This window comes from the organism of the source record quoted next, unplaced genomic scaffold (assembly GCF_019419815.1).
Source record: "Pyrus x bretschneideri cultivar Hongxiangsu unplaced genomic scaffold, Pyrus_bretschneideri_v1 Contig97, whole genome shotgun sequence".
Lineage (NCBI taxonomy): Eukaryota > Viridiplantae > Streptophyta > Magnoliopsida > Rosales > Rosaceae > Pyrus > Pyrus x bretschneideri.
The window spans coordinates 543,850-558,371 of record NW_025999839.1 but is presented as its reverse complement, the minus strand read 5'-3'; the positions used below and the strand labels follow the sequence as shown (position 1 = coordinate 558,371).

General features: G+C 37.0%; 1 protein-coding gene across 1 annotated transcript; it reads right to left on the bottom strand.

Moving 5' to 3' along the window:
* Nucleotides 1–226: 226 nt before the first annotated feature.
* Nucleotides 227–3,577, bottom strand: LOC125473786 (probable small nuclear ribonucleoprotein F). Its single transcript, XM_048577079.1, has 5 exons — nt 3,423–3,577; nt 2,785–2,872; nt 2,619–2,656; nt 2,436–2,500; nt 227–558 (listed from the first exon to the last, which is right to left on the bottom strand). The coding sequence occupies exons 1-5, from the start codon at nt 3,426–3,428 to the stop codon at nt 489–491; spliced, it is 267 nt and encodes an 88-aa protein (XP_048433036.1). The 5' UTR covers nt 3,429–3,577; the 3' UTR covers nt 227–488.
* Between the last annotated feature and the right edge of the window lie 10,945 nt (nt 3,578–14,522).

Below are 14,522 nucleotides of genomic sequence, written 5' to 3'. Positions count from 1 at the left end.
ACAGTAGAACATTAGATGCATCACATAGGAAGCTGCAAAAAGAAATGAAATTAACAGTGATCAAGGATTTACACATGATCCACAATGCTGTCTACGTGCTACTACTCGGGCGGTCTCAACTGTCTTACCACTATTAACTCTTAATAAAACGCAATTCATCAACAAAAGTCGATGAAACTAAAAATTACGATCCTGCAAAACCATGCGTCAATTTTAGCGCAGCGAATAACCAAAAAGGTTTCATTTCAACTCACATGGTCTTGCCACAATCTCTTTCAAGTTAGAGAACCATTTGTCAGTTACAGCCCTTTTTAAATGGCACGGGCATGTCGATTTAATATCCAAGGATAGTAGGATACCCACCTCTACATTCAATACAAATACAATCTAACCACTCCAGGTTAAAACAAGAAAAGCAACAGCAGAAGTAGAGAAAAAATACTGGTTACCAAAGTACTGTTTTTCAAGCACGATCACTGCTGCAAAACTCATTCCTGTTCAGCATCTTCAATTTCTTCATCCTCTGGCACCCCACGAAGATAAAGAACATTATTGCATCTGCAGAAGGAAACATGAAAAGATTATTTACTCATTGACAACTAAGGTTCATGAATGTATGTCCATTGTGTTTCATGTGGACACATCCCCTATCTTATTCGCTGAGGAAACGGATTGTATAGACTAGAAATTTGAGAACTCGAATTATCTTTTGTCCTTAACTACAGAGCAATTTGTTACAAATCTCCCTCAAATCCTATGATACAAAGGGAAAGAAATACAAATGCCCAAAATGAATGAACGAATGACATTTCTGAATCAACAAATATTAGGCTTCTCTAGACCCCAAGAGGTCTCCTGCCACATATGGACTCTAGCAGAATAAACTACTACATGATCCACACTATTGCAACTTTTGTAGAACATGATCAACTCCACTAGATATCTCTAAGCTCAACCTTCTATTCGAACTCTCTCATCAAATTAACACTCGACTATTGTATTATCTTCTTTCATATGTTCCCAACTTTCTTACTCAAGGGGTGTTCATAATTATGTCAATATACCCAATTTCTTTGTTTGAAAGTAAGTTTACATACTCTAGACCAGAACATTCTCTATTGAAATTTGAGCACCGTGATAAGAAGAGCCGAGGTACGCAAAGAGTTAATTAGACTGGTAACTACGTACTATGTTCTACAGAGAGAGAGAGAGAGAGAGAGAGAGTCGTGTGATTACTATTGCAGCCTTTTAATGTAGATAAAATCAAAATAGACTAGACACTCCTCTAATTCATTGTTGGCCAAATCCTGCGGAAGCTTCAAATTTACTCCATATGTTATTTGTAGAATTAGAAAACAAAAGGTTGGTCTCATGGCCAACCCCAAGTGGTAAAGGCAGTGACTGCTCCACAAGGTGATAGGATATGACACCACCATTGACGGAGGAGCTCCTAACAAGAGCTGAGAGGACCGTAAATGCTAACAGTACTTGATATGCAACGTTAACTTTTGGAATGTACAAGCATTGATTGACAGCCCCATTCAGTTGGGGACTGATCAGTGATCAATGTCCCCTGTCACACTCCGTTCAGAAATATTTGTATGAATCACAATAAATTAGACATTCCTCTAAAACATTGTTGACCAAATCCAATGGAAGCTTCAAAGTAACTCCAGATGTTAGTTGTAAAATTTGAAAACAAAATATTGGTCTAATGGCCAATCCCAAATGGCAAAGGCAGTGACACTGCTCCACAAGGCGATAGGTTATGACACTACCATCAACGGAGGAGCTCCCAACAAGAGCTGGGAGGACCATCAATGTTAACAGTACTTGATATGTGACGTTAACTTTTGGTATGTAGAGGTATTGATTGCCTGCTCCGTTCAGTTAGGGACTGATCAATGTCCCTCGTCACACTCCGTTCAGAGAGATTTGTATGAATCACAATATACAAGACACTATAATACATTGTTGACCAAATCCATTGGAAGCTTCAAAGTTACTCCATATGTTATGTGTAAAATTAGAAAACAAAATGTTGGTCTCATGGCCAATCCCAAATGATAAAGGCAGTGACACTGCTCCACAAGGCAATAGGATATGACACCACCATCAACGGAGGAGCTCCCAATGAGAGCTGGGAGGACCATCAACATTAACAGTAATCAATAGCGACGTTAACTTTTGGAATGTACAGGCAACGATTGCCTGCTTCATTCAGTTAGGGACTGATGAAAGTCCCCTGTCAGCCTTCACACTCCCTATGTCATTTGTGGTTCCTATACATTACATGTCATATGTGCTTTATAGGAAAAAAAAAAGTCATACTATATGCTACAAAACTAGCAAAAATAAAATACAAAGCACATCCAGACCATAGAATTCCAAGGAAGAATATAGCTACGAAGTTCAAAGCATTCAAATGAACTCACCTTATCAAAATCTCTCCAAGATTTCCAGTGGATTGCCCATCAATATATTCTTCAGTGTTTGCCAACTATGCATATAAGATTTCAATATTAAACACATCCATCAGCTTCAAATTTATATCTCACTGAAAAAATAAAAATAAAAAAGGAAAGAAAAAACAAAAAGTTGGAAGTTTATAATAGTACCTGCAAGTTCATATAGGCATCAGTCGAGACAAGAAAACCTGAATTGAGGCATAAAACAGGATTAGGAATATACTAAGCATGGGATAAATAAAGTAATTTGCACGAGGGAACAAAAGAAAACACGGCATAAGTATCCAATACTTTTCCAGAACCGTACGCAACATACCTTTGTACTCCATTCCCCATTTAAGTTTCACAATGACAGTCTTTCCAGTCAGATTATTCAAGAACGGCTTCGGGTTAACTGGTATTGTCTGCATTATGCAAATAACCAAAAGTATCAAAATCCGAAGCACGCCTTTAAGTTGAACAAGTGAATTTAATTATATTAGCACATACAAATATTTTGGAGGACAGAATGCTCAGATTTTACTCATCAACTGCTAGTTAAACACGGGACGGATTTCAATGATATTCTCGTGCAATTTACTCTACTTCAACACTGTTTTATAATCTACCATAGACAACATGATGAATTGAAACATACATACATACTTCCATATCACACAAGTACTAAATTACTAATTAACAAACCCGAATTTCTCCTAAAACAAAAAATCTCCAAAGGAACAAAGTTTGGTTACAAAATGGAACCTTTCCAAAACTTGCATTTAATTTCAACGACCCAATAAGAAATCATGAGCATTCAAAAATCCTCAAAGAGATCGTATATTTTAGGGAGAAATTGGAAAACTCAGAAACATGAAATAGCAGTTCGAAAAAACCCAGTAAATTAAATATCCATAGTAGTTTAAGAAAATTCAAATGTGATGGAGAAAAATAGATGCAGAAAAAATTACTCACAGCCATTGGAGACAGAGAGAGAAGAGGGGCTTCAGCGGTAGAGTCGAGCTTGACGAGAAGGCTTAGGGTTTTTTCTTCACTTTTTTTGTATTTGGAGTAGGAGCTATATTGGGTCAGTTTTAATAATATGATATTTGATTCTTATTATTCTTTTGCCCTTCTTGTTCTAAAAAATCACTAAAATAAGTCCAACTGTTCCTAGGGCAAGGGCAGGGGCATGTAAATTGCCTTTTGAAATTGTATAAGTTCATCCGTTTGGCATAGGCAAAAATAAAAGTGCAATTACGATTACTATGCCTTGTGAGTATGTCTATGTGTACTTTGTTTGTTTTTTTTTTTTTAATAAATAAAACTCTTTATTTAACTTCGATAATTTAATTTTAAATACAAAGCAAATAATAATAATAATATTACAAAAAAGCATCAATTAAATTGGAAGAAAAAGCATTAATTAAAAATAAAAGGCGAATGAAGAAGATGGTTGGATAATTATACTATAAAAAATTTAATTCTTTTCCTATTTTGTATTTTTTTCCCATTTTCTTTTTTTTATATTACACTTTTAATGATTAGATTAATCTTGACCGTTGATTTTCTTTATTATTGAATCCGAAAGTCCAAACCGTGCCACGTGGCACATGAATAACTTTTTCAATTTTTTTTTTTCACTGTTGGAAATCCAACAGTCATGATCATCAAGTCGTAGAAATTGAACGACTTTCATCTGGCCACGTCAATTAGCAGTTGGTACAAAATTTACAGCAATGGGCCCATGACAATAGAACTTGTCGGCCTATTAGCCTTCGTGTGTTTTACACGCGATAGACACAAAAAAGGAAGCATGTGGTTGACATCATCATTGGCTGCTGAAGCAAGGCTGGGCTCAAATTGCTCAGGTTTTTGGCTAGGCATGTGTTGTCCCACCAATGGCCCTCCACAAAATGGATTGATGGAAGTAATTTTTTGGGCTAAAAGGTAATTTGGCAGCCTTGCCCTGCCTTTTGGGTAACGACTAGACTTGCTCTGAACTACCTTTAACCAACACTTAGAAAATCTCTAATTAAGAAATGAAGAATGTGGAAACAAAAATTAACCACATCCAATATGATAAAGACACGTGAATTTTCAACTCAATACGATGGTTTTGCCTTTGATGTCGTGAGCAAACCACATAGTGCCTCAAAAGGCCTAACATTTGCTTGCCCTACAGGTACTAGGCATTTGGGTCAGTTATATATATGGGTGTCCTTCGGGCCCATGATATCCAGATCCTACCACTATGCTATACCTGGCCCAAAAGAGGTAGGAATTTGACTATTCGGATTCTCTCTTGGGCTATAGCACATTTACTTACTAGAGGCCTCATAAAGATTCCTTGTAACTGTCTGCGGAGACTGGTCTGTATCACACTAGCCAAGGTTCCAAAAGATTAGGTGCTAGTCAAGCGGCGGGTAGAGGGCGTATCACCTAGGCATCAAGATGGGGGTTTAGGCTGTTTTTTTAATTTTTAATTAAATTTATTATATAACATATAAATAGATTTCTACTTAGACTTTTTATATACATAATTTTATTGTGATACATACATTGCATAATAGAATAATATACAGATAATAAAGTGTTAGAACATATTGAAAACATGGGGAACAAGCATATAATGAGTTTTTATCCAAGCATTCATGTCTCTTATAATTTATTAAAAAATACAAAATGAAAGTTATCTATTTTATGTCTAAGTGAGAGTTGCTATCTAGGTGGATTTAGGCAGGCTAGGAGGGCAACTAGGCAGGTCTAGGCGTCATTTTCTTAATTTTCAAAAGCATATGGATTAATCAGGGTGGTGGCCAGCCGCCTAGCACCTAGGCGGTGCTAGGTGGGGATTTTTAGGACAGTGACATCAGCAGAACATAGTGGTCTGCTTAGTATAAACTATGACTTCCCCTCCTTAAAAATAGCCAAGTCTAACAAGAAAATTGGTAATTGTTGCTTACTACTTATAATTCTCTATGTTCTAGTTTCTCTCATACTATTGTCTAACTTAGACATCGGAGGCTGTTTGACGAACACCCTCCCTCTTTTCTCTGGTGTTTGTCAATTAGGCTAACGATGTTTCTTGTTTTAAAGATGGAGTTTCATCAATTCAACCCTGGACGAAATTTGCGTCCACAAATTGGTGCTTCATTGAGAGAAACTGAGTTATACTCAACAAGTGCTTAGACATCTGAGCGAAGAAAGTAAATCTCAAAATCTTTCTTCATCACTATTCGTTCTTCGTTCATTATTCATCGTCCATTGTTTACATTGAATGACTATATTGAACACACGAAGGGCCACGAGCAAAAACAACAATGACCAATCCACTACCCAGCCCAAGGAGGCAGGAAGTCGATTACGAGGAGTCCTTAGGAAGCCTCTGGTTCGTAACTGTGTTGTAACTGATAAGTGCTTAATTAGTCTTTATTCTTATTAGTTTTTCCTCAACTTTGTTACTTGTTTTTTTGTTTTTGAATCATTTACTTTGTTTTTGTATTAGGCCAATTGGAGCAAAAGTAGATAAAGGAGAATTGTTGAAGAAATTGGATGCAATTCATGCCAAGTGCTGGAATGGCTCGGCAATTACATTAACCACAACAATTTATCAAGAACAAATTAGGACGATCCAGGTGGTGATCCATATACGGATAGAAAGATCTTGATGTCAAGTTTTGAGAGAATTTTATGGTTTGTGTTACTGAGGTCTGAAGAACTTATTGAATTTTTAGAGATTTTTGTTCGGTTTGAAATTTTTTTAGTGGGAAGAATTCAAGATGGTTTGACAATAAGGTGTTGTGGATGACTAGTATGATGGCAATACTTTTGAGTTGCGAGTTAAGGTTGGAGAAATATTAGATATATGCTGACTTATTGGGCTCATAAGATATTTACTTATTTCAAATGAGTTTTTTTGGAATCTTAATATATAAAGCCAACAACCCCTTTTGGGGTCATAAGCTTCACAAAAAATATTTGGACAAAAATGCGCCACCAAATTTTTTTTTTCAAAAGTAGCCTAAAATAATGCACCAAATAATACAAGGGTATCTTCATCATTTTAACTGTGTTTTTTAATAATTAATTCTTTTTGTACATTTTTTTTAGTTAGTAACTCATAATAAGCTAACAATAATGTGATTCAATTAGTTGTTCATTAAATATTATTTTCTCTATTTTTAAACACGTTCAAAACATCTAAAGAGGCGTGTAATGCCGTTTATAAAAAAAAGTCTTTCGCACGCGCATAATAATGTGATTAAATTAGTTGTCAAATGATTTTTTATTTTTTGACAAACGATATTATCTACACTAAGGGGGAGAGGGTGGGCAATAATGTGATTCAATCAGCTATTTATTAAATATTATTTTCTCTATTCTTAATGTAAATTCAATAGAATGTAGATGGAAATTGAAAGACCGATTTCCTTTTGTCAATTCACGCATATAAATACATTTAAAATGTGTAAGTCGCGTGTAGTATGTCGTGATTCAAAAAATACCTTATGCATGTACGTGAGTGCGTGCAAGAAGGCTAGTCCAAATAAAGTAAAGAATTGCAGGCTTGGAACGAGGGATTAAAACTTTTATAAAAGACCACTTTCAATTGCATAGAAGATTGTCAAAGACCTGTTCCTAACCAAGGGAAATTCTTGCCATCACTTTTCTCTACTCAATTCCCTTGTGTAGTTTGTCAACGTCTTTTAACAATTTTGTTATGTACTTTAATTCCATGTCTAGCTAAACCTATTATCCTAAGGTTAGGATGAAACACTTGATTTATTCTCAATTTCAATGCAAACTTGATGTAACTTTCATATTTGTATTCTTGAATCTCTAAACATAATTCTTCATTGATTATTTATGGTTTGATGCTTAGCTACCATTATTCCATCGATATAGTGTGTTTGTTTGTGTTGAGAGACCATCTTGACTTACATGTAAGCACAACGATTTAGAAATTGCATATGTGATAGGAGCATATTTATGCGACTTAATTGGCTTGTTCTTGTGCATTTACGTTGTGTTTCTTTAGTTATTTTAGTCCTTTATGCTTCTTTTGTGTGTTTTCAGGTTCTAAGGGCTTAAGGAGCAAAGAAGTGCATTTTGGAGCCTTTTGGAGCACTTTTGGGCTAAGGATGGATAGCTTATGTTTGGAGCCAAGGTGTTGGGCGAAATTGAGGCACTTTAGGACACAAAACAATGGCCCTAGCCCAATTACACAGCCCCAAGCCGTGCATTTTTCCCTTCTCCCCTTCCCTTGTCGTGCAAGGGGGGTATTTTAGGCCCATTCTATGCACCTAGACCCTAATCCTTTTCCTTGCAGCCACATTGCCCTTTTATTTCTGAATTAAACCTATTTCCTTCCCCTAATTCCAGCCATCTTCCACACCTTTCCAACCTAGCTGCACCCTACATACATTAATTAATCACTCTTCATGATGGCAGCCACATTCATCACCAAAGAACCAGCCTTGCCGTGCATTCACCCACCATTCCAGCTATTCCACACACCTTTCCAACCTAGCCGCACCCTTTAATCATTCACCCTAGCTGTCACTCCCATTAATTAAATCAGCCACATTCACATATCACCCCATAAGTGGTCACTCCCATTCGCCCCCATTCATTCATCAGCCGAAGACAACCATCACCCAAAAACCATCCAACCCGTGCATTCCCCCTTCATTCCAGCCTTCCCCCATCCTTACCGTAGCCACCATATCCCTTCCAGCCACCATCCACACCTCCATACACCTTCCCATCACATTGCCACACCACTAAACCACCCTACATCCATCCCTACCCTAAACACATCATTCTACATCATCCATAACCCCCAAAACTCACCAAGACTCCTTGTGCCGCAGCAACTAGGAGAGGAAGGAAGCCTAGAACGGTGCATGCTTGCAGATTAGAGCGTTTTAGGTGTACTTCGTTCTTGTTTTCAATGTTTACTTTGTTATTCCTTTCTAAGTTTGCTGTAATCATGAGTGGCTAAACTCCTAATTAGTTAGGGGAAAGTTTGAAGCCATGAACATGTTTGAAATATGAATTGATTTCTTCCAATTGTGATTTGTTAAGTTATGATTGCAATTCAATTATCTGTTTATTAAAAACTTGTTTTTGTATATTGATTAGGGATGCATACTTAGTCTTCATGCATAAACTCGATGCTAGTTTATAAACGAATTTCACCTAATCGTCACAAGTTTATAAACATGAGTAGTGAAGGTTGCTAGTCACAACCGCGTTAATTGAATTCTTGGCAAGAGGATCATGCATTCATAGTTACAATTGCCTCATCAACACTTATAATTTTCATAGAGCATAATGATCTCTCATTGTATCTCTTCTATGCATTCATGTTGAGAACCATTGGAGAATGATTTGAATTGTCGCATGCATCATCCAATTCAATAACATAAGGAAAATTTGAGAGTTAATTAGTGCATCACAGTTAACTTGGGGTGTTGAGCATCATAGTTAATGAAAAGCAATTGGAGAATCGATTCATATATAAATGTGTCATGTGTGGAGAATGGACCTCTAACTAATCCATCCATCATCTTGTTTCTCAAATCCGTTTTATAATCTGCCTAGTTTTACAACTTGCTTTGTTATTTCAATTTTCGTCAAAACAAAACCCCCCTTTACTTTCTTGTTCTTTAGTGTTTAGAATCTGTTTAGTTTATGTTTTAAAGTGTTTTGAATCAAGCCATAATCTTAAATTCGTCCAAAATTGGGTTTAAGGTCAGAAACTGCCTAGTTAGTGTTGTTAGGCAGTTTTGAGTCTTTTGAACCTGTTTTGAGTCTTTTGAACTTGTTTTGAGTCCTTTGAGTCTTTGTGAATGTTTTTAACTTTGTTTTTATGTTTTTGAGTCAGTTTAGAGGTTTTAGCAAGCCCTCCTAATCCCCGGTCTAGAACGATCCCTACTTGCATCTTTACTACAATTTGACAACAAGAGGGTTAATTTGTGTGCTTAACTATTTTCGGCATCAATATGCATTTGAGATAGACCTAGACTTGTACCGTGTGCATTTTTATTGATTCCAAAGAGCTTAACGATTGTTGTACGTTAAATTAGACCTTGACCACATGCTAGTTGCATACGAAAATACTTGACTTTTGCCATGACCATTGAGATAGATCATGTTTAAGGGAAACAATTGAATATTGAGTAGGACCAAGATCTTTATGTAGGTAAATTTGAAATTGTATGAACAGTGCATTGATTTGAGAAGTGTATGATTGAGTGTGGATTCCAAAACCTTAGGCTCACCATCCATAGAGTACAACCCTAATTTGTTAAAATAATTTGTTCATTGTCGTGTTTTATTATTTCTTCCCTTTACTATTCTTTTTTGTTGGCTTTTCTTATTTGCTTATCAATCAACCAAATTGTCTTTTTTATTTGATTGCTTTAGTGTTTAGTTGAGTCATAATAAGAAAATAAAATAAAAAGAGTCATTATTTGCATTCTTAAGTTGTACTTATTATTTTTGCTTAAATTAATCTCGTCTCTATGGGATCAATCCTTGCTTGTTACTATACTATCTTATTCGATTCTATACTTGCGAGGTGTAAATTTGTGTTTAGATTTTTTATTTATTGACTGTCTAAATATTCACAATAGTAGCAGTGGACACCCAAGAGAGACTCTGAAAGGTCAACTTCCTGCCTCTTTGGGCTTCATATGGTATGGTGGAAAGATTGGAATATCTTACCCGAAGGACATCCTCATACGTAACTAGCTCGAAGACCCAATATCTCGAGATGGAGATGGTGGAGAGGGTGGTGGCAATGGTGATGGTAAGAATGAGGTTTTCGGTCATGTTTTCCACAAAAAAGAAGTCATTAGATAGGATTGAGCGGAATCAACGGTTACTGGATAGAAACTCGAATCCTTTCCTCATCAATCTTGACCAACAACTTATACAGGAACTAATTGATGTTTTTGACCAAGAGAAGAATTTTTGGATGCTAAAGTCCAAAGTTCAGTGGTTGCGGGAAGATGATCATAATACTCGCTTCTTTCATATCTCTACTGGGATATGTGGGGTAATGACATCGCGAGCGTGATACAACAATGTTTTCGCTTTGGATCGCTTTCTCACGACTTAAGAAAAACTCTTATTACCTTGGTTCCCAACATTGACAGGCCTCAGTTAATCATTCAGTTCTATCTAATTAGCTTATGATGTACTCTTTAAAAACTTGTCACTAAAATATTGGTTGACCACATCAGGCCTCTCTTGACTAAGTTAATCAACTCCCAACAGGTCAGTTTCATTCTTGGTCATCATATTATGGATAACATAGTCATGCCTTAAGATTTTTTTTCATACTGTTTAAGCCTAATTTTGACATCCTAATCGTGTTGCCAAAATTCAGCTGATATGAGTTAAGCCTTGTTGGATTAGTCCTCGCTAAGGTAGGCCGTAATGATTTGGGATGCGTATGAGTTAGGCCTTACTAGGTTAGGCATAGGAGAAACTGCAGGCTGTGATATGAGTTAGACGCATAAGTTAGGCCTTACTAGGTTAGGCGTAGGAGAAACTGCATGCTGCGATATGAGTTAGACATGTTGGGCCCGACCCAAAAGTGATGAACCATTCACGCTAAATGCATGCAAAAATAGCAGGGATAACGCACGCCTAAAATCCTTTAAATTAGGATCAAAGCTAGACATGATTAAAGCACATCATATCATCCAAATTCATGCGACTAGGGAAGGAAGGATTCTCAAGACAAGTCAAAGCTACAATTGAAATCAAAGAAGGAAGGATTTGCTAGATGAGCCCTAAATCAAGATGAATGAAGATCTTCCCAAATTGGAGCCACAAGAGAGTATACACATCAAGTATTGGAAATGAAGAGTATGCACATCAAGTATTGCAAATGAAGGAGGCATACAATGTAAACATTGAAAATATCTCATCATTTTACTATCTTTTCTTTTCCTACCCTAGGAATAGCGTAATTATCCATAACCTAGTAGATTAGTTCTTATATTTGATCCTCTCTAGCTTCCATGGATTTTAATTGTCGTTACATTTCCGTATTTATATTTAAATTCTTTTCCTATGTTACTATGTTTCACGTATTGTCTTTCAATTCAATTTCAATACATCTTAATTTACTTTATATTGTTCTTGTTAACTAGTTTATTTCGTACAATTCAATTTTGTACTTGTCATTTTAATTCTTTATTCTACGCATTTTACTTTATGTATTATTTTGTACTTTTTACTTGATTTCAAAACACCTTTCTTGCTACTCCCTTGTCTTTAATTTATTTCATTTCCTAGCAACAAATTTGAAATTTTAATTTACTTTAACAATTAATCGCACTTTTTCACACATGGTTTCCATCATTGTGTGGAACACACACAACGAAGGGAGTGAAAGCCAATCAAAGCCTTGTTTTCAAGGCTAGGAAAGAACCCATGTCGAGAGGAGGCTTCTTGCTTAGCCACATAAGAGCTTGGTTTGAAGTCAATGTGAGACCATATTTCCACCTCCCCGAAATAGTGAATATATGAATCCACTTCATGGACTAAGTGAATAAGGCATCAGACTCCTCTCATCCCGAGATACTAAAACTTGGTGGTTGTTAATCAAACTCTATACGACTATTCCGTAATTAAAGTCCTAATGGGGTCATACAATTTGTCTCGCCCTGGTACTCTGGATGAAGTGGACATCGGAAGCACCTATGTCATGTCCAACCACTTCCACTCAGATACTAGTTTTTCTAGTCCTATCCTGATCACCCTTACTCTGCTACACGAAAAGTCTGGGCAGAGTGATTGACATAGGTGATGTGAATGACCATACCGTGTAGTGGATAGACAGTGATGACCCATGCTGTGCAGGGGGCAGATTGCTCTAATTCATGCAGTAGAGACATTTGAGTGAACAGGGCCTTACCTCTGATTCAACCATTCTGACGACTCAGAGAGTTAGCAGAACACCTAGGACGATCCCAAAACCTATAAATAGGCATGCCGCTTCCTCGCAAATGGTTAGAAATTCTGAGCTCTCTATATATACTTAACACCCTTTATACCTATTTTCTGACTTCCTGATGACCGTTAGAGTGTCTATGCTGGGAACCACCCTCTCCGGCTCTTGGTTTCATGATCTTTCTTAGTCTTTGTTCTGGCATGTTTGATCATCCTTTGCTGCACAAAATTGGGTCGAATAGTTGGCGCTTTCATTGAGAGATAAATTCCTATTCCCCTACAAACAACTCTACCCATGCATATTTCCGATCATCCCAATCAACCAACCCAGTGCAATCTAATCATTTTATAGTTGAGATGGACACTCTTACCCTCGAGGCCAGTGTTGCGCCTACTATAACCTTGTCCTAAGTTCTTAGTGTGAAAGGTAACCCTTTTTCTTTTGATTATCTTGTTTGTACTCTTGGATCCCATTTGAGAAATGCTGAAGAAATTGAGCATCGATATGAAGGGGTTGCGACGTGGACATATAGCTTCATCGTTTGATACCGAAATGCATCTGTTGAGGCTTTATTCTTGTTTGGATTGAGAGGCCAACATAGTTCTGCTACAAGCATAGGTTTCCTTAATATGTTGGAGGAACCCACTCTTGTAGTTACAAAGACACCTTATCGCACATGAGCTACTTTCGTAGAGGCGTTGCCTACTGTGTAGTTACGTGGCACAATGAGCCAGATGAAGACGCCCCTGAGCAACCCTGGATGGCTTAAACTTTAATTTTGGTGGACCCAACCAATATTCACTCCGAAAGCATGCCACTGATACAAATCGGAGACAACCCTATCTCCGCAGATTTGGTATAGGAGGCTCCACTAGATAAGTTCCCTCAACCCTAAGGAAAGTATTTAAAAGGAGTGTCTAATCCATCTAGTCATGTTATGTCATAGAGAAATGGCTCTATATAGTTTTAATGACCTTTTGATGTGTAAGATAAACTCCCATATGGATCCATTCTTGATTTCAGGACTATGTGCAAAGAGTTCATGAAAGCTTCCTCTGCCTACAAAAAAGTAAAGATAGCGACATACACTTTGCTTCTGATTCGACAGAAGGAGGAAGAAAGTCTTTATGAATACATAAAACGATTTCTGATGGAGTTTGTAGAATTAGATAGGACTACGAGTGAATGATAGCCATAACCTTTAAGAAGGGACTCCTTATTAAGTTTCAACTCAGTAGAAAACTCCACAAGCCAAAATATGAGTATATCACTATGTCGAAGTGCTTCGACAAGGTGGAGGAAACTGTAGCCTGGGATGAGGAGTAAGAGGAGACAGGAAAACTTATTAAATCTAAGCCTATGTCGGAGTCATCTAGGGTGGAACGAAGGGTAGAAGAGCTGTCACCCGAACGCGAGCAAATTAGGAACTATCGACCTCGAAATCAAAACAACTGAAGCGAGCTTTCCGCCCCACTTTGTAGCTGTTAGCATTGTTGCAACATGTTCAAAGAGGGTGCAAGTATAACTAAATCCCTAGTTTGTAAAAGGCTTGCCAAGACCTAATTAACGTCCAAGGCTGTTTCACGTTTAGAACCAATCTCATAATGAGATAGCAACTTCGCAACTTTCTGACTAGTCCTAAGAGACACCTAAGAGGAACAGGCCAAAACATTAAAGAACCTAAAACTCCAAAAGAACAATTAACACATGAAAAAGGGTAACAAACAAAAAAAGGGCCACTTTACCTTGAGCTGAACAAAAAGCCTTTAGTTGGGGAATTAAGTTGTCTATCTAAAGCAAGCCTACTTAGGCAATTCCAAATAGACAAGGGCAAAGGCTCATTATCCAACTGAACCCTCAAGCTGAAGTTTAAATCCTTAGATCTATGGCACACTGTTAATCACTCTTTACTCCTACTGCAACAAATTTTAACTCAGTCACTTTGTGATTAATGGACTAGGTCAAAATAAAAATATATATAGTAACAGATATTTAGCAATCAATGGGCAAAACACACATCCATTCCCTTCCATAAGCAAAATATGCATCAAAGTTAAAAGGGAATCACCCCAAACTATAACAAAAGTGTAATGCGGGAA